The sequence below is a fragment of the Engystomops pustulosus genome, chromosome 3 (genome assembly GCF_040894005.1).
Source record: "Engystomops pustulosus chromosome 3, aEngPut4.maternal, whole genome shotgun sequence".
Taxonomy (NCBI): Eukaryota; Metazoa; Chordata; class Amphibia; order Anura; family Leptodactylidae; genus Engystomops; species Engystomops pustulosus.
In genome coordinates this window covers 103172408-103193930 of record NC_092413.1, presented here as the reverse complement: position 1 = coordinate 103193930, position 21523 = coordinate 103172408, and the positions used below count along the sequence as shown (strand labels likewise).

The 21523-nt window shown below is 39.3% G+C and overlaps 1 protein-coding gene across 2 annotated transcripts in view; it reads left to right on the top strand.

Annotated features, from left to right (window-relative positions):
* Nucleotides 1-21523, top strand: part of LOC140121707 (uncharacterized) — a 106410-nt gene that overhangs the window by 13652 nt on the left and 71235 nt on the right. For both annotated transcript variants that reach the window (XM_072141679.1, XM_072141680.1), the window contains exon 2: nt 10975-11120. In XM_072141679.1, coding sequence (XP_071997780.1) covers nt 10975-11120 — 146 coding nt within the window. The remainder of the gene's footprint in view (nt 1-10974; nt 11121-21523) is intronic.

Below are 21523 nucleotides of genomic sequence, written 5' to 3'. Positions count from 1 at the left end.
GACAGGCATTTACTTGCTTGTAACACTTCCATTTTGTGTACATTCAATAAAATTATTTTCTTCTTAAAATAAAAGCCCCAAATAACCAAATGTACTATAACTAGGAATAATTCAAATAGGGCCATATTCTTTAATAATCCAGCACTTTTTGGCTACATTCACACAATGATCAAGATTTTTCCATCCTGCAGTACCTACATGTAAATATTTTGCACATAACTCTCCAGCCTTTAACCCTTTCAGGACCTGGCCCTTTTTTGTGTTTTCATTTTTTACTCCCCATGATCAAAAATCCATAACTTTTTTTATTTTTCCATGTACAGAGCTGTGTGATGGCTTATTTTCTGCGTAACAAATTGCACTTCATAGAGATGGTATTGAATATTCCATGCCGTGTACTAGGAAGCGGGAAAAAATTTCCAAATGCAGTGAAATTGGTAAAAAATGCATTTGTGCCGTCTTCTTGTGGGCTTGGATCTTACGGATTTCACTGTGCGCCCCAAATGACATGTCTACTTTATTCTATGGTTCTGTGCGATTACGGGGATACCAAATTTGTATAGGTTTTATAATGTTTTCATACATTTAAAAAAATTAAAACCTCCTGTACAAAGTTTTTTTGGGGGATTTTGCCATCTTCTGGCGCTAATAACTTTTTTATACTTTGGTGTACTGAGCTGTGGGTGGTGTAGTTTCTTTGCGGATTTTGATGACTTTTACAATGTTATCAATTTTAGGACTGTTCGACCTTGTGATAACTTTTTAAAGAATTTTTTAAATTTTTTTAAATGACAAAAAAAGTGCCATTTTTGACTTTGGGCGATTTTCCGTTACGGGATTAAACGCAGTGAAAAAACGTTATCATATTTTGATAGTTTGGGCATTTTCGGACACGGCGATACCTAATGTGTTTATGATTTTTACTGTTTATTTATATCAGTTCTAGGGAAAGGGGGTGATTTGAGTTTTTAGGGTTTTTTATTATAAATTTTTTTTTTTTTTTTTACTTTTTTTTTATTTTTAGTACTTTTCAGACTCCCTAGGGTACTTTAACCCTAGGGTGTCTGCACGATCCTATCATATACTGCCATACCGATGACGCCACGGGGAGCGGCGATCCTCGAAAAGATGGCGGCGCCCGCCGTTGCCGGCGATGATCGAGGTGAAAACACCCGCGATCGGTGCTAGCACCGATCACGGGTGTTACCGGTAAGCCTTTGCTGCAATATGCAGCAAAGACTTACCGGCTATGGAGAGGGCTCAGCGCGTGAGCCCTCTCCATGCACCCGCGGCCGACCCGTGACATGCTATTACGTCACGGATCGTGAACGGGTTAAAGGGGTTGTCCGTGATTAATGAAAAATAGTTAGGTGGTCTCCGGGAGGCTGCATAAATTAAGAAATGTGAACTTACTCTATCCATCACTCTTGATGTCCTACATCATGGTCCATTTATGTCGTGCGCCTGTTTGTTTACAAAGGAAGCTCTGCCCTGACAACTTCAAGGCTGCAAAGCATAGCCACCCATCACCATGTCCCAGCACTGTATCAGATGTTGGGTTAGGTGATGGGTGGGGGCATGACTGGCTACCCGGAAACTGTCAGAGTGGAATTTCCATGACCCTGAAAACAAAAAGGGTCAGAGTGCCGAAACAGGTAAGTACATGTTAATATATGCAGCCCCAGGGGACCACCTAACTAATTTTTTTATTACTCTTGGACAACCATTTAATTGACTCCTCCTAGCCCTGCTGTAAGTTCGTTATATGCTAACCTCTGGAGCTATGTTACTGCAGCTTGATGACGTTGCTCCCTTGTAATAAGCTTAAAACCTGTAGCCAACCTAAGATTTTTGCTGTATGGTGGCATTGCCATTTGGCACCCTTGAGGGTACCTGATTCAATCAGCCCTATACGTTTCCAACACATTGGTAAGTGTTGATCAGGCCCCACGTAAACTTCCTATTTTCTATGTCAACTTTCTACTCTTTCTTGGCAATTCAGTCTGTTCCTCATTTTCAGTTATTGCAAGTCTACAATCTGTGCTATGAGCATTCTGTTGTCTTCAGAAACTCCAGCTCCTTACCCTTCATCTAAAGCTTTTGTGTTAGTGACTCGCTCCCAGCCATTCAAGATCCTCCTTATGAACTTATAACCAATGAATCTGACAAGATAATAGGGTGACACAGGTTCCAGGTCTTGGCTTGACTGCAGTAAGTCAGATATTTCAACAATACATTATGCAGCACAAAGTAACAAATGGACTTGCTACAAAAGAATATCAAATTCAAAATAAAAATTATTAACTGTATATAATTTTATGAATATAATTAGGCATCTTTAAACCACAAAAGGAGGTTTCGGGTTTAGCGTTGCACAATAATCCTATGTGCCCCAAATATTGCACTAGATTTGTCTTTCTATTTTCTTCTTTTTTTTTTTTCTTAGTTTTCCTATTTTATGGATAAGTTAAAAATAAATTTAAGCCTTGCAAGTTGTTTACAAAGCCAAAGGGGTACAGAAAACATTTGCATTAGCCTGTGGCCTTTGATAAATTAGTTATGGCCTGTGCTGGCTTAGTTAACCATATAATGTTATATGATGTATAATAAATCATATTGTGAATTCATGCATACAGCCTTAAAGTAATACTTGCTGTGCTCATTTTCTTTTCCTTAATATGATTTTGTTTAATAACCCGGCAGTGCAAAATCAGATTACTGTTAGGTTTACATATACCTGAGATGTTTACTAAAGAAATATAATCAGCATCTGACATTCACATAGTAAATGAAATCATTTTACTGGGTTCGGAAATTAAGTTTTAACATTCACGTTTTCAGCATCATAACTCTTCAACTTTTAGGTTCTTGCAGACTTCAACTTACTTATGGGAAATGTGTATTTTACCATGTTTCTGAAGGGTGAGACTAGATACACAGCTCCAAAGGCAAATAGAATATGAAAGAAGAAAAAGTGTTGTGTTTTGGTGCATAATGAGATGATCACAGCGATTTACTTTTCTGCTTGGGAAACATTTTTGGCCTTAAGGCATACGTAGATTTGTCTCAGCAGGGGATGCACCAAGAAAGAGTATTTGGTTTTCTTCCATGTAGATGTCAAATTACTTTACTTTTGACTAGATGCATTGTTGAAATAGTTTTACTTTAAACAGACTTTTTAGTTAACTGTGTATGTAAAATATGCAGTAGGATTATTCCCTGTTTTTCAATTTATTTTTAGCAATGGAATAGTAAAAAATTAAAGGAAACCTACCACTTGAAGTGGCAGGTTTCCGATGGCAATACCGGGCACCAGCTCAGGGTGAGCTGGTGCCGGAGCTTATTTTAGTTAGTGTTTTAAACCGCGGTATCGCAGTTTAAAACACTTTTTAAACTTTATAGCCGGCGCAGGCAGGTACGCGCTCGGCGCTTACCATGCGCGCGGCTCTCATTCACTTCCTATGTAGCCGCGCACACGGTAAGCGCCGAGCGCGTACCTGCCTGCGCCGGCTATAAAGTTTAAAAAGTGTTTTAAACCACGATACCGCGGTTTAAAACACTAACTAAAATAAGCTCCGGCACCAGCTCACCCTGAGCTGGTGCCCGGTATTGCCATCGGAAACCTGCCACTTCAAGTGGTAGGTTTCCTTTAAGAGCACTCGGATGCTTGTCCAAGGCTCAATAGAGGACATGCTGGCATTTTGTCTTTTATTCAGTCATTAAAAAACCTGTAAAAAAACAGGGATGTCACCCTTGATGATGATCTATACAGGCACAGCACAGTAGTATCCCAGATAATGAAATGATAGGCTGGCTGTTATGTTCGGTCCGCATAATTCTTGATTGGGAGTGTCCCACTTGAGGACTTGTAATAAGGTATTACATGTACAATACAGTGCAAAATGTTGATATTGCAATGTATTATAACTGTCAGTTTTACGTTGACATTAAGCCTATCAGATCTAGCCTATGGCTGGTAGTAACACGCTTCCATAGTTGGCAGTTGGTCACTTGATTGTTAAGAGGTAAAACTGCCCTAAATTGAGTTTTCTTAATTCGGGGTCAGTTATAGCAGGTCAGTTATAGCAAGTCTACTGCTGTTTTTAGGGTCTTCCACATGACTGATGTTCAAAGTATACCTACTTTGGAATAACCTATTCATGGCAGGTATAAAATATTTACAAAAAAAAAATTATGTACAAATTAAAGTTTTGTTCCACTATTTGGACAGAATAAAGGTGGTAAAAGGTGAAAGTCGAGAGGCTTATATTGGTGTTTTTTAACCCTGCATTAAATTTGAAGAGAGAACAAAGATGTTGGGAGATGAAGGGAAAAAGATGTTAATGTGTCTAAGCTTTCACAGCTGGATGAAGGACAGTTTCCAATGTGAACACAATTTGGCTGATCATTAAGTTTGACATTGAATGATGAATACTGTGTGCCACAGTGACCACCCGCACAGTGCAAATCCTTGATAAACACAATGAAATGTACTTCAGGAGGTGGAATGGAAAGGTACCAATGTATGAGGGCTGCTAAACAAGTACAGGTTGTACAAACATGTGAATGCTTGAAATAATGTGCAAATCCCTAGAACAAAATTCACATATATATGAAATGACCTTAGTAAAAACTGCAAACTATTCCCATGTTTTATCCCATTTAATGTATTATACAAATAATTTCTTAAAGGGATGATACTATGATTTATTTTTTGTTAACGTAAAAGATGACATATCATTTTGTAGCATACAGAAATCTAAATTTTGTTCATACATCTGTTGAATTTCTCTTCTTTTAGTAGAAAACAAAGCAGTCTAGAATAAGGCCCCATAAAGATTTCAGTAACCCCTTTAAACAGGGGCCCTTAAGGGTACTTCTAATACAGCATTGTAAAAAGTTGATGCATCAGAAGTAGATTGAAGGACCTAGCATACCTGCTTCTGCCGCATCTGGACCATGTTGTCACAGCCTTGTCCCGGCGCTAACACTCATTTAAGCCTTAAAGGGGTATTCCCACTTTGGCAAATTTAATTTTATTGTTTGTATAATTTAAAAATTTTCACATATAGTTTGTTTCAAGTTCTCTCACTTTGCTAGATCTCTGCTTGCTGTCATTCTATAGAAAGCTTCTATATTTCCAGTAGACAGAAATGTGACCATGGTCACACAGATGCACATCTCGTTATATCGCACAGCTCTGATTACTCTCTGTGATACTAATGAGCTGTCCACCTGTGTGACCATTTTCAGATTTCTGTCCACTGAAAGTAAATAATAAAGATTTATATAGAATGACAGCAAGCCGAGATCTAGAAAACGGTGAGGAATTGATACAGAAAGCATATTGGAAAAGTGTATAACTTTTCATTTTTCAAACAATATCTGTTGCTTGGTGAAATTGGACATTGCAGTCAAACATGTGGGTGGTGGAGGAAGCTCACTCTGTCACCCATTGGCACCCTGCAGCAGAAATTGGGGGATGCCAATGATGTCACAGGTATCCTTTCACATGCATTCTTCCATGGCTGTACCAACCCAGGCTAGAAAAGTATAAAAGTATTTATCCTGTATAACAAAGAAACTTTGGAAAATAAATAACACAAAAAAATCCATCACAGAAAAAAATTATAGTAGATCCAATAAAAACTACAGGTCTTTATGCAAAAAATAAGCCCATTCCCAAGCCACATTGACAAAAATGTAAAAAGTATAAATTTGATGTTGCTGTATGCGTATTGAAAAAGGCTTTTTGTTATTTAGGTAGCACAATAAATGCAGGAACATATTTATTAGAAAAAATATCAAAATAGCAATTTCCTCTTTAACAAAAAAGAAACCAAGACCCTATATATCTATGGGGTCAGAAAAATATAAAAAGTTATAGCTTGTATTAACAGAAGCTGGGAAAATAGCCTTGGCATTAAAGGGAACCTGTCAACAACTAATTCAATTTCACTAAAGACAGGTTGCAAAAACTTCTTTCACCTGCATTGCAAATATGTCTTTGTGCCTTCTATCAGCATTTTCATATAATTGAGTGTTTTAACTTTAATGGCTTTCTGACAGAATCATGTGCCGATTACCATGGTTAGCTTTGGTTTGTATAAGTGTGACTTGTCTGTTCTGCTCACTCATTCCTCAGCTCAGCCCCTACTTTCTGCTCCTGTACAACTCCTCCCTCCCCCACAGATGTCATCTCACCGTGCCATGATCTCCATCTCTGTGCGAGCAAAAGAACAAGAGGAAGAAAAGTGTAGGCTGAGGAGTGAGAGAGCAGCACAGACCAGTTATGTATTTAAGTGGTGAAGGACTTGTGCAACAAAGGGCGTAACTTGATAATATAGGAGGCCTGGCAGCAGGTAGGGAGGGAAAACCCACTTAAAAGGATCTCGGCATGAACTGTGCAATTGCCAATCTGAATGCCAACCGGACATTGTGCCCGAATAATCTCTAAGTTGGGATATACCCTCCCAGTAAAACACATACGAGTTAGGCAGTCTTATATGTAGTAAGGCAGAATTTAATGAGGGACATGTTAGATGAGGATAAGTAAATACATGATGCATAATGTGATACAGTGAGCCATCAGGGATTAAACTCTAGTGATTCCTAAGCTTGTCTTGGTTGCTTAACAAACAAGAGTCGTCAGTCTCGTCCATCAGTCCGAAACGCATAGATCGTGTGTATGGTCTTTATGCAAGATGAGACTTTGCATTTTTAATATTATGGAATAAAATTCATCTATTTTAAGAAGATTAAACGTGTCCCTATTATAAGTGATTGTCTGTGTGACTTAAAAGAAATAAAAGCCCCAAGCTCTATTGTGTTACTTGGTGGGTGCACTATACTGCTTGTAACCTAATCAATTATTAGTAGAGATGAGTGGGTTGTTCGAAATTGGGGTGCAACTGGTCTGAATTTTGCAACCCATGGTCCCAGGCTCGTGAACATACTTTGAGCCAAACACAAACCACTTTAAAGTCAAAGGGGATTTGGATTTTAACACCCAAAAATGGCTGTATAATGTGGCTTCTAAGGGCAGTGAAAGGATCTCTGGGTGTTCAGACCCAGTCATTCTCATAGCAGTAAAATAAGCAATGGCAAAACCACCCACCCCTCCCTCTCTCTGTGGTTAAAGGCACTCTAAATGTTTAGACCCAGTTGTTCAAATGTGGAATTGAAAAAAATATATATTTGAATTCTATTAATCTGAAATTGAAATTTTTTGAATTTTGAAGTTCCATTAACCCGGAATTTAGAAATGTGAAGTTTACATTATGGGAATGCTGAACTTATTCAGACACTGGCAAAACCAAGTCGCTTGGGATGCATTCTTTGTTCATCTTAAGGTTAGGTTATCCAGATTGGTTGTAAAAAGGCAAATCTTGTAACTGATAGCACCACTGGCAGTGCGCTCTCTGACCGCACACTTGCCACAAGACATAGAGGACAAGCTTTGGCCACAGGTCCACTATTCCTACCCAGAAATTGAATGGGGACCATCCTTCAGTAACTGGAGACATGTGGACAAATAATCCTCCACCAGGTGAGTCACTTTATGCCTTATGGGGACAGGAGGGCTGACCTACAGCCTAGCACATTGTAATGAATGAGAAGGAAAATCCCCATATACTGCCATACTGCAGTATGCAGTATGGCAGTATATGATAGGATCGATAAGACAACCTAGGGTTAAAGGTTAAAGTACCCTAGGGAGTCTGAAAAGTAGTAAAAATAAAAAAAAGTTTTAAAAAAAACCTAAAAATTCAAATCACCCCCCTTTCCCTAGAACTGATATAAATATTAATAAACAGTAAAAATCATAAACACATTAGGTATAGCCGTGTTTTTTTTGCCATTTTGAAAAATATTAAAAAATGTATAAAAAGTGGTCAAAAGGTCACACAGTCCTTAAAATTATAGCAATGAAAACACCATCAAAAGTCGCAAAAAATGAAACCATCCACATCTCCGGGCACCAAAGTATGAAAAAGTTATTGGCGCCAGAAGATGACAAAATCCCCCCAAAAAAATTTGTACAGGAGGTCTTAATTTTTGTAAATGTATCATACAAATTTGTTATCCCCGTGATCGTACCGACCCAAAGAATAAACCAGACTTGTCATTTGCGGCACATAGTGAAAGCCGTAATATTCAAGCCCACAAGAAAACGTCGCAAATATGTTTTTTCACAATTTTCACTGGATTTAATTTTTTTCCTGCTTCCCAGTACATGCCATGGAATATTAAATACCGTCACTATGAAGTTAAATGTGTAACGCAGAAAATAAGCCATTACAGAGCTCTTTATGTGGAAAAATAAAAATGTTAGATTTTTGAAGGTGGTGAGTGAAAAATGGAAGTGAAAAAACTAAAAAAGGCCAAGTCGTTAAAGGGTTCAATGCTTATCAGGTCTCATGTTTGCAAGTATTACTGTATAATCAGTAAGAATATCCCTGCACTGTTGCAATTCTTCACAGTTCCCTTATAAATATATCATATTTCCACTTGTCCCTAAGAATATGAGCCTTTTCTATATACATATGTGCCCTGGCCAAGGCAATTGCTGCTGTTTCACAAGTCCCTGCCTAGCTGACTGACGCTATGGTGAGCAGCAAGCCCTCCCTAGATCTGTTATTTGTAATGGCGTCTGTGACCCTGTGACAAGGGACTATGCTCTTATACTGCAGAGTCACATGTCCAGCCCCGCAATTCACAGGCATGCCTACAGAGAACATGCATATAGTTTGCTGAAGGGCTGGCTGTTGTTTGATTGGTTGTTTAAGCAGTCAATCAAGCAGCGTTGTACCTTTTCCCAAATGAAGATCCGGAAAATTGACACATGTTTGCTTATCATTAGTTATTAGTTTTGTGTTTCTGAGGGGTTAAGGAATAAAACCAGCTGGCATATACCTTATTGCAGTAGATTTCACCTGTAACTTTCAAACTTTGCAATGCAACATTTAACAAATACAAGGGCTTGCAGTGTAACATGCAGGTAATCTATACATAAAAATCCAGATTTTTGTTATCTGTTGAGGTGAATGGAGAGAAACACTCTTCTGAATTTGGCTGATGGAAAATTTGCAGTCCTCAAATCATTTGGCCCCCAGCAATATATTTATTGATTAAATCTTTATTCTTTTTTTATAACAATTACATGATAACATTTAATACTGACTTACACTATCCACTTTTCAATTTACTTAAAACGTTTTGGCATATATTTTCTTGTAATTTATAGCCTTTTTCCACTTTAACCTATAACCAAGGCAAATATATATGACTTTAATCATTCTGTCTATAAAAAAAAAGTGCAGTTTGAAGGTAAGGAAAGCGTGTAGACCATCCATTCCCTAAGGGGTTATTAGATTACGATTGCCTTTTCTATATGTAATGGACCATAGAGTGAATTGTCTGAGGATCTATTTACATTGCATAGTAAAAGCCAAGTGTGTGTGCTCTGCTTGCGGGCATAAAACATTTTGTATCCTGATTTAATTGGAAGTTTTTAATACAATGTCCTTTACTCCAAAACAGAGGACACTTTAGGTATGAAATAGGTTACTGTGCTAGCCACGAAACAAATACACATTTAAAGTAAAATGGCTACTACATTGTTTGAAATAATTCAGTATTTTAACCCCTTCCTGCTGCAGCCCTTTTTCGATTTTGCGTTTTCATTTTTCACTCCCCACATTCAAAAATCTGTAACTTTTTTATTTTTCCATGTACAGAGCTGTGTGATGGCTTATTTTCTGCGTAACAAATTACTATTACGTCACATGTCGGGAAGGGGTTAATGGTGTTATATTTTCTATGGATTGCGTGCATTACTTATAGGGAGCATACAATCTTATTCTTTGCTCAAGATTTTCCATTTTGTAGTTAATTATTATTGGCTAGAGTATAAAAAATAGCAATTAAATAAAGGTCACTTCAGCAAAAGAAAACGCCAAGAACTATTTGAGGGGAAAAAATAAATTAATATATATATATATATATTATATATATATAATTTTTTTTTCCACACACACTCACAATTTCACTATTTTTTTTTTTTTTTTTCAGAATTTACAAAAATATGTAAATGTATAATTTGAGGGCTGTGATGAAGGATAGAATGGATAAATTGTTTTACTGTGAAAAGTCAAATGGAAACTATGGGGGACATTCATCAGGGCTTCTATGCCAGAAATCTGTCCTTGATTCCCTTAAATAATTGCAATGTCTTGCAAACTGCCAACGATTGCAATTAGGGTGTTGTTGGGGCATAGTTAGCAGAGGAGTGGGTTAGTGCGGGCATTCCAGTACAAACTTTGGCAAGTGAAAATCCGCAGGATATGGTATATTTCTATATTAGGTAGAACATGGCGGCTGCCCTTCCAGCTGCAGCAGGAGGTTTCCATTGTACACCAGCTCACGATAAATCTCCCCCTATGTCAGTAACTGTGATGGTTGGAGTAAAGTCTAAAAACAATGGCCTCTGGTACCAAGAGACTCGGTCTCCTCCATTTCAGTATACTATATGGTTGCATTGCCTCTGTTTAGTTATTAAGATATATTGGGAGGAAAGTGACTTTATTATGAAATGTTATAAATATTTAGGTTTTTTTTTTTTATTCTCAAACATACAGTAGATATTATTTGATGGGGAAAAAAACCTTCCTGAATTCACAAGTGAGCCACAAGTTCACAGCAGGGCTGGTAACCTGACAGATTACATAGAGGCTATAGTATTCGCTGCAAGATAAATGCTTCATACCCCTAACCAAGCTATAAAAACACAAGCTCTGTATACGGGAGGACTTTTTTACAAATGCACAAAGCCAGGTAGTTAAATTGGTATAACCAATCTAGTTATAAAGTAATCAATGATTGTTTCTAGTTTAGGCATGCTGCAGCCTAATACACTAGAAACACAGATGTATGTACTTTCACCATTCATGAACAATGTATTGCATTTTGTAGGAAAATGAGGAGACAGCCTCTAGATTACAGATCACTGAAACTGCAAACTGGTGAATGGTTTGAAGACCTGAAAGCAAAGCGCTTCTTGGAGTATCCCAGTGCCACAGATCTTCTTAAGAATGTTTTCTATCAGGAAGCTAAGTCAGGTAAACTCCTTAGCCAAGTATTTATTAACACACAAATGTTCTTGGGCAAAACTAACTGTGAAGCTGTTCTATGTATTTCAGGGACTTACTTATGTGGCTTACTGATAATTTCCTTAGCTGTTTTTGGTCCTATTTCTCAATGTAAAATTCAACAATGTGAGAGGCGCTAGCTTACACTTCACAATTCCTCTGTGCTGAGACCGGGTTAAGCTACACTTTCATTTGGTTCTGTAGATTCTACTAGTATCTGATACATAGAGAGAAATGACAGATTGGAGTCATGAAATATAAGACACAATGACTCACTCAGCTCTGCTAGCACATTTAATCAATAATCAGCACTGCTATGTCACCCACTAGCCAGGGATTGGGAACCTTACCTAACTTGTTAAAAACTATATTTTAATAATATGTAAATCAACTGCAGAGGCTACTAGGGCATGTACTAGTCTGGCAGGGCACATACTACTAAAATAGTTTTTAACAAGTTAAGTTAAATGTGCCCAGACCTCATTGACATCAGCCACGCCGATCCGAAACTTTGTTGCGCCTCCACGAGCAATCTACACCTCCAGACCGTGTAGCGAGAGGCACGCGGGTGGAAAGGCAGCCCTGCTACAAGAGCCTCAGAGGCACTGCACAGTCTCCTGATACCATCCAAGGGGAAAAAAATAAAGATACTGCATGGAGATCCCCCCTTTCCATCACAGAACCTGCCAAATGGACACCAACTACAAAGCTTATGCCACCTGCCGCTTAGAGCCCACCATCTAAGCGCTCCTTGGGCTGCAGAACAGAAGCACAGGCAACCTCCCCAATGACTCCTCTCAATGCTGGTGCCCCCATTTTTAAACCCCACACACCTATATAACATGGCTCCTCTGGGACAAGCACCTACTGGGGTAGGAATCCTCTCCACAATGGCCCTTGATATTCCTTCACCAGAAGTTGCTGCTATGACTTTAAAGGGACACCACACCCTCCAAGAGGTACATAGATAATGTAGCATCTGACCTCAAGAGAGCGTGGAACAGAGACCTACAAATGGTGTGAGAAGACATTGAAAACAGAAATCTTGTATGCGGTCATTGACAACATCACCTGGCTGTGCACTTAGATGATATCCAAAACCGTAATTGCCACAACAATATGAGAATACACGACCTCCCAGAAGTGACCCACCAGCCCTACCTTGTTCTACTAGGCCGTACGATCGACACACATATTGAGATTGGGCGCTGAGATCAAGGAGCACAGACTTCCCCAAGCCAAGAGATGTGATCTTCTACTTCTACAAAGTCAAAGAACATATAATTCAAAGAGCAAGGGCTAAAGGTGAACTTATCTTCAATGGTGCGAGGACTAACCTATTCCCAGATCTCTCTCAACGTACACCACATCAAACACCTCACCCTCCTACAGGAGCATGGGGCTTTACCCTATGCCCTTTCGCACCCACTCGAGTACAGCTCAAGAATCTGACACACCCGGAGGATCTAACTGCTTTCCTACAGGAGCTGAACCTCCCCCACCCCCATTAATGTCTTTGCCTGACTGAACCACAGCTATCCTGACCACTCTTCGCCCTTGCTCTCTGGAGGACAGATATCTGCATTACTCTCCTCTTCATGGTGTGGTGAGAAACAAATCCATATCCTAAGCTGTATATGGTTCTGAATATGATATGAGCACTATACAACTCCCCACACGCTCAAGTTCAGGTTGATGGCACGCTGTCTTCCTCGTTCACTATTGACAATGGCACGCCCCAAGGCTGCCCATTGTCACCCCTTCCCTACGCCCTAGTAATCAAGCACCTACCAGAAGCTATCCACTCTAAGAATGCCAAAGTTGCTGTACTTATTTCAGACAAAACTTCTGACACTGCCTAGCCAATTCTTCGGTAAGCTTCAAAAAGTAGCAAATCACTTCCACAGGAGCGCGTCCCCACCTAGGATGGTCAGAAGAACAATCAGAAGGAAGCTACAGGGTGGCCTGGGTTTACCCAATTTTGAAGCATACTACATGGCGATGGTTATGGCACAGGTCCTAGTCCACGCTAGTGCAGAAAAGCTGTGGGTAAAACTAGAAAGCCTACTCTCTCTGCAGTCGCTCTTACAACTCTCCCTTGGTCACCTACGTTTTTAGCACATGACCATCAACTAGTCAGATTGCCCTATGTAACCAATTAGGTCTTAAAAACACTGAAACGCGCAAGGAAAGCCTCACAACTACGTACTGCAGATGACCCAATGACTTCAGTTATTGACCACTTTGACTTCCCACCTGAATGCCACCGAGACTTTCTAGCGCCCTTGTCAAAGAAACCTACACTACTATTCAAATCGCTGCTGGGGGAGACGACAGCGGTTGAGACCTATCCCACTTAAACTAAATGGGAATACACCCAAGTGCAGAACTTTTACAATACACACAAAAACAAACTGAATCTCCATAGATCTTTACTGCATTAACGAATCATCGATTCCTCCATTAGATTTGAGCTATATAAGTCAGACATTCCATATGCTAAAGCGTTGGAACGGGAACTTGAGAGGACTTTCTCTGAGAACCACTGGTCAAAATCCTTTGAACTCTGCCACAGATTCTCAATCTACAGGGAAGCCAAGGAGACTAACTTTAAAGTCCTCTCCCGGTGGTACTGCATCCCAGCTAAGCTACATAAGACTTATCCCAATTGTCCTTGCAAGTGTTGGCATAGTAGACAAGCGAATGTATCTGAGAATGTTGGAATCCCTGCAAAGTTTTGCTGTGTCTCAAAAGATGCCACATGTACTATGTTCACCGGTGCCTGCATGTGCTAAGGGTTTCTTTGTATATGTATCTTGTAAACATGTTTGTATAATCCCCAACGCCCTCAAGCACAAATGGTCTCTCTACTTACTTTCGCTAACATGTTTGTAATCTCTATTTTTTGGCATATGCCTTTCAATAAACGGAATGATTGAAAAAAAACCAGCCATGTTGTACAAAGACCTGAGGCTGTCTGGTTTTAACTCTTCTATTTATGTGCAGTTTTAAAATTGCATACTATCGCAATCCGGCTGTTTAACAACGTAGACGCTGCGGCCAGTGTCTATAGTGCATTGGCGCGATGACTTGGAACCTCTGTGCAGGGCATGGAGGGGTTAATCATTGCCATGGCAACCATGAAATCCGTTAAGGACCTGCCTTCAGCAGCCTATTAGGATCGTTCTTACAGCACGATCTAACAGTGCTGCTGTCAGCCTATGCCGAATGCAAAGGCTGACAGCTGCACTGTTAGATCGTGCTGTAAGAACATATTGGGTATCACCACATCCGTAACAAACCGTACAATAAAATAAAATTGTCACTGAACCCATATGGTGAATGCCTTAAAGTGCAAAAAAATCTAAAAAATTATGAAATTTTCACATCTGACCTCATAAAAGGCACATAAAAAGTGATCAAAAACTAATTTTTAACCCTACATGATACCAAGAAAAATTACAGCTTGTCCCCCCCAAAAAAAGTTCTAAAACTGCACTGTAAACAAAAAACAAGCAAATTTCTAAACACATGAGTTCTATATTTTCTGCAAAAGAAGTTGACTATAAAAAAAAGCTATATATATGGGGTATCACCGTAATTGTGATGACCCATAGAATAAAGATGGCACATTATTTTGGTACATTGAATGTCTTAGGAAAAAAATGCTAAAAACCATAAACAAGAATTAATGATTTTTTTTTTAACTACCACCAAGAAAGAGTTAATAAAATCTGATAATTGGCTATTGAACCCCCTGTAAATAATGCACCTGAAAAGTGGTTCTCATCCACAAAAAAAATAATCCCCCATACGTCCAAATTACAAAAAAAAAAAAAACATTTTATAGCCTGTAAAATGTGACAATGCAGATCTGCTCTGAATGGCGCTCCATCCCTTCTATGCCCGGCCATGTGCCCATACAGCAGTCACCACCACATATGGGGCATCCACATATTCTGGAGAAATTGGTTATCAAACTTTGTGGCTTTTTTTTTTTTTTTCATTTAATACTTTGATGGTTTTATTTTTGGCCAAATTAATGTATTTTAAATTACAACTCCATTTGTGGAGTTGGAAGCTAAGCTGAATGGAAGCATGTGGAGAGAGTTCCTGTGTCAAACCCTGCAGTCAGCGACTTTCCACAGCTTCTGACACGGATACATACCGGCATACGAAACTGGCAATCACGGAGGACCCACCAAGAATGACCAAAAAGAGGAGGAACGTCTCCTCCAAACCCAAAAATTTGATGGACTTTTACTTCGATCCCGCATCGGACCTTAGCCAAGATGTCGCCGTCCTCCATGAGGCCAGAATATCTCCTCTTCAACACGCAACGCAAACTCCCGCTATCGGAAAAGATCATTACTCGCCTCCGAGGCACTAGATATCCGCTCCAGCATCCCCTCAACGTAGCGTGGCAGAGTCGGGGGAGGGGGTGAAGCGATGAGTCAAGGGGAGCCGCTTCTATTAGCTGGGAATACAGGGAAGTGCGTCGGGGAGGAAACAGAGGCCCAGAGACTCTCCCCGGTTCCCTGTTTCCATCTCGGAGCCCTGAGAAAAAGCAGCAACGCATGAGCACGGGTATCTGAAGGGCCCACAGCCAAGGGACACCATATAGATCTCCAGAGACGGACCAGAATGAATTTATGAAGATCCCTGCTATGGACAAAGTGATTATGGAGGCGACAATGAAGCATATGCTGGGGGGCTTCTTCCAATCAGACATTGTTACACTCTTAAAGCCGATATCGGCGGAATTGGAGCAAATAGGTACTAGGGTTAACCACCTAGATGGGGGGAAACGGTGGCATCGTATAACAGCTTAATCGACGCCCATTATGAGCTGGAGGAAGATGTATGGATCGTTCAGAGCAAGATGGCGGACCTTGAAGACAGGTCTCGCTGTAACAACATAAAGTTCAGGGACATAACAGAACTTGTGGGGCCAGCAGAGCTAACAAAATACCTGAATTGGAGTAGTTTAAACTCGTTCTAGAATCTGTGAGATTCCACTCGCTCTCAGTTCACCAGACTAGACTTTTTTCCCCGGATACTAGAGTAGTCTGGACTGACCCTGCTGTATATGAGTAAGATTGTTAGTGTTAGTTTTAACTTGGGTTAAAAGACACCAATTGCGTTCTTTGCTCCTCTATGAATATGAGAAAAAAAACTACAAAAATCTAAGGCATGGTATTATACGCAAGGCAACAAAGAAGGGAAGCTGTCTCAACTAGAAACAAGTCACTCTAAATCAAAGATGGCATAGCTGAGACACCTGAAAGCAGAAGGCAAAATAATCCACCCTGTGGACATAGCCAACAGTTTTAAAGATTTCTATGCCAGCCTTGCCTTGCACCCATCTTCTGAGACAAGATCACAATAGAAAACAAGGTATTGGAATTTTGAGTGTATAATTTTATCCATGTTGGCATAGGTATTGTCAGGTACACCTTCTCCCCCCCCCCCCCCCAAATATCCAGATGTAACGAATGAACAAATATTCGCACCTCATCAAAGCATTACAATTACATGGCCCCCTGTGAGTCCCTTGTTAGTCCATTTGTTAGTCTCTGTTGAGACCTGGTGTTGAAAATGTTGGAAAAGATATGAGCAAATAAGAGTTACAGGTCAAAGAATCCAGTATTCATAAGAGAGCAGAAGGACAAATTGTAAAACTCCTATCTTTATATGATTACCAATGGCATCAGAAATGTTTGTGGACAATATACATACGGAGATAATGACAGCAATTTGAAGATACTTAAAGGGGTATTCCAGGAATAAGCATAATTCATATACAAATGGGTACTCAAAATATAATCCAATGTGCAATTAGTTGTTATTTAAAAATTTTGCTCCCCTTAGTAGAAAATGCTGGTGACATACACTCACCGGCCACTTTATTAGGTACACCATGCTAGTAACGGGTTGGACCCCTTTTTGCCTTCAGAACTGCCTCAATTCTTTGTGGCATAGATTCAACAAGGTGCTGGAAGCATTCCTCAGAGATTTCGGTCCATATAGACATGATGGCATCACATAGTTGCCGCAGATTTGTCGGCTGCACATCCATGATGCGAATCTCCCGTTCCACCACATCCCAAATATGCTCTATTGGATTGAGATCTGGTGACTGTGGAGGCCATTTGAGTACAGTGAACTCATTGTCATGTTCAAGAAACCAGTCTGAGATGATTCCAGCTTTATGACATGGCGCATTATCCTGCTGAAAGTAGCCATCAGATGTTGGGTACATTGTGGTCATAAAGGGATGGACGTGGTCATAAAGGGATGGACATGGTCAGCAACAATACTCAGGTAGGCTGTGGCATTGCAACGATGCTCAATTGGTACCAAGGGGCCCAAAGAGTGCCAAGAAAATATTCCCCACACCATGACACCACCACCACCAGCCTGAACCGTTGATACAAGGCAGGATGGATCCATGCTTTCATGTTGTTGACCCCAAATTCTGACCCTACCATCCGAATGTCGCAGCAGAAATCGAGACTCGTCAGACCAGGCAGCGTTTTTCCAATCTTCTACTGTCCAATTTCAATGAGCTTGTGCAAATTGTAGCCTCAGTTTCCTGTTCTTAGCTGAAAGGAGTGGCACCCGGTGTGGTCTTCTGCTGCTGTAGCCCATCTGCCTCAAAGTTCGACGTACTGTGCGTTCAGAGATGCTCTTCTGCCTACCTTGGTTGTAACGGGTGGAGATTTGAGTCACTGTTGCCTTTCTATCAGCTCGAACCAGTCTGCCCATTCTCCTCTGACCTCTGGCATCAACAAGGCATTTCCGCCCACAGAACTGCCGCTCACTGGATGTTTTTTCTTTTTCAGACCATTCTCTGTAAACCCTAGAGATGGTTGTGCGTGAAAATCCCAGTAGATCAGCAGTTTCTGAAATACTCAGACCAGTCCTTCTGGCACCAACAACCATGCCACGTTCAAAGGCACTCAAATCACCTTTCTTCCCCATACTGATGCTCGGTTTGAACTGCAGGGCATTGTCTTGACCATATCTACATGCCTAAATGCACTGAGTTGCCGCCATGTGATTGGCTGGTTAGAAATTAAGTGTTAACGAGCAGTTGGACAGGTGTTCCTAATAAAGTGGTCGGTGAGTGTAGACTGTAATGAAGAATTAAAATGCTACTGGCCCTTTAATCAGTCCTTTAATTTCCTCCGCACGGTCCGTCACAGAGCAGACACAGGATGGAAGCTGGCTGCTGGTCACATGTCCACATCACATATCCTGCAGCTGCCTGGGCAGGTCATGTGATCTTCACTATGTTTGGCTGTAGTTGGTTGGTTGCAGTGCATCCAGTATGGTCAGTGTTGTGGTGATGGCAGTTACATATCATTACTATGGTAACAGATCAAGAAAACCTGTTACATCATCACTGGGAGAAGAGCATAAGAGGGAGGAGGAGCTACTGAGAACTAAAGGACCATGGAACTTGTAGTTTCCAGTGGCGGCCATCTTGGTGATAACTCCACCTACTTTAGAGAGGCCATTAATTTTGTAAATCATAACAAACTATTTAAGCTCAGTTTTGTGACTAATGACATTGAGTATTGTTGTATTCATTTATTTATTTCATCATGGGTTTTTGTGTCAGACATTCATATTCCCAGAATAACCCTTTAAATATTGTAAGATGGGAAGTATGTGAGGCTCTATGATAACAGCTGTTTCAGATAACGTCTGTATCCCCATATGATTGTATGTTTTCATGTTTAACTTGGAATAACCCAGCAAAAATGGTTGAAACATAAAAAAAGACAGAGGATGCATAAAAATCCACACTAGTATAAAGCAGACATTTGGGAAAAGTTAGTTATGAAGTTACTTTGGTGCTGTGGCTATAGGGCTAAAAAGCAGAAAATGTTGAACTTTGAAGATAAATAATTTTTAGAAATTTTTGCTAAATTTCCGATATTTTCCTAGCTAAGCATAAAAGATGTCATCAAAATGTTTCTATTACTTTGAAGTACAATCTCAAAATCCCCTGGATATGTTTTAAGTGTTACAAAGGTATAACCTCCTATAATGACACAGGGCAAATTTTAAAAATCGGGCCTGGTCATAAAGCTCTAAAATTGCCTAGATCAGAAGGAGTTAATGTTCCCTAGGGGGTCTGAAAAGAAGTATAAAAATAAACTTAAATAAAAATATCTAAACAAATAATTCTAATCACCCCCTTTTCCCTAGAACTGATATAAATATAAAAAAAATTGATATAGTAAAATCAATATAGTAAAAATCATAAACCTGTTAGGTATCCCAAAATGTCCTATCCATCAAAATATAATTACGGTTCTTCCAGTGTAACAGAAAATTACACTTTTTTGACAGTTTGCTAAATGTAGATTTTATAAAAAGTGATCAAAAGGCTGTACAGGCCTCAAAATGGTAGCATTGAAAACGTCCTCTCATCTAGCAAAAAAATTACATCAATCACAGCTAAATAAACTAAAGTATGAAATAAAATATTAGCACCAGAAGATGGAAAAATGAAGAGGAGATTTTAATTTTTGTATCCATGAAAATACTATAAAACCTATATAAATTTGGTATCCCCTGTGATTGCAATGGCCCAACGAATAAAGTAGACATGTTATTTGTGCAAAGTGAAAGCTGTAAAAACTAAGCCCACAAGAAAATGGCGCAAATTCATTTTTTCACCAATTTCACCGCATTTGGAATTTTTTTCCTGCTTCTTAGTACATGGCATGGAATATTAAATACTGTCACAATGAAGTGTAAATTGTTACACAGAAAACAAGCAATTGCACAGCTCTCTACATGGAAAAATAAAAAAGTTAGATTTTTGAAGGTGGGGAGTGAAAAACAAACTCAAAAACTAAAAAGGCCTGGTTGTAAAGGGGTCAATGGTGAAAAATAAGAAAGGATTTATTCATCAATTGTTTTCTTTTAAATCAAACAGTTTTGGCACTCGCATTACTGTAATTGTTTTATCCATGGTTTGTGACTAGGTTTGTGCTTTCACATTAATATTGGAACTGTCTTCACATCCAAGATAGAGTTATTGCACTAAATTGAGATGTATATAATCTAATTCCTTTACATTTTGTTTTATTATAAATGGTTGCTACATTCTTTTTTTGACAGCTATAATGCTTAAAAATCCTTCAACATATTTTTTCCAGCAATTTATAACTGGTGCTATTGATGTCTTCTTTCCTATTAAATTAATATGGCTGAGGAGACACCTGTTTTTAAGACTATGGCTTTGTTTTTAACAAATCTGACCAAATTCATCTTTTTAATGGTCGTTACCCAAAGCAGAAATAGATTTTTTATCTTTTACTCTAATCAAGAAATTGAGGAACAAAAGAAACATTTTTCTTAAATGTGGCCTACCTTTTTGTTGCTCTTCAAAGAGATTTTGTTTCCTTCACAAAAGCTGCATAGAAATTTAACATAGAAAGTGTCTATTCTTTCTAAAAGACAAAATAAGCATACACTGTACCATCAATTAAAAACTCAGAATTTGCCTTTGTTCCTATAAGCTACTGCATGTTGGCTGTGTTCTTATAACTACAGTTATTGCGGTTGTTATAATAGGCTTGTATGAATACAAAGCATGAAATAAACATTTATAGCATACATCATTCATAATAATAATGAGTTTAATGCTCGTCTCTCATAAGAACAATACTTAGGTAGAAGACAAAAGGTTCTGCGTGTTTCTATATAGGCAGTCCCCGGGTTACGTACAAGAAAGGTTCCTTAGGTTTGTTCTTAAGTTGAATTTGTTTGCAAGTCTGAACTGTATATTTTATAACTGTAGTTCCAAACAAAATTCTTTTTTTGCCCCAGTGACAATTGTAGTTGAAAATTTTTTGCTGTAATTGGACCAAGGATTATCAAAAAAGCTTATTTACAGACACTTTACAGCTGATCATTGCAGCCTGGGACATAAGAAAAGCATCCTGAGAGCTTCAACAGAGTTCACAGCGGGCAGAGGGGTCCGTATTTAACTAGGGGTTGTATGTAAGTAGAGGACAGCCTGTATAAAAAATACATTATATAAATTACATAAATAATACTACAGATATGTATGTCTATTATGTGATTTAAAGGACATCTATCATCAGATGTACAAATGGTAGACTGCCCACACTTGCCTGCTTGTTATCTTGTCGTGGGAAAAAAAAATAGCTTTATAAAAATATGTAAATGAACATAAAGTGCTCCGTCAAAAATCACCGGAGCGTCTCTTGGCTCAAGCAGCTCATCCAGCTGGAAAGTATGATCACGAGACTTGAAGACAGCAGGGTGACGCGACCGGATGTCTGCACATTGGCCAGAGGGACTCTGATGGGTGTTTCCTGAGCCCT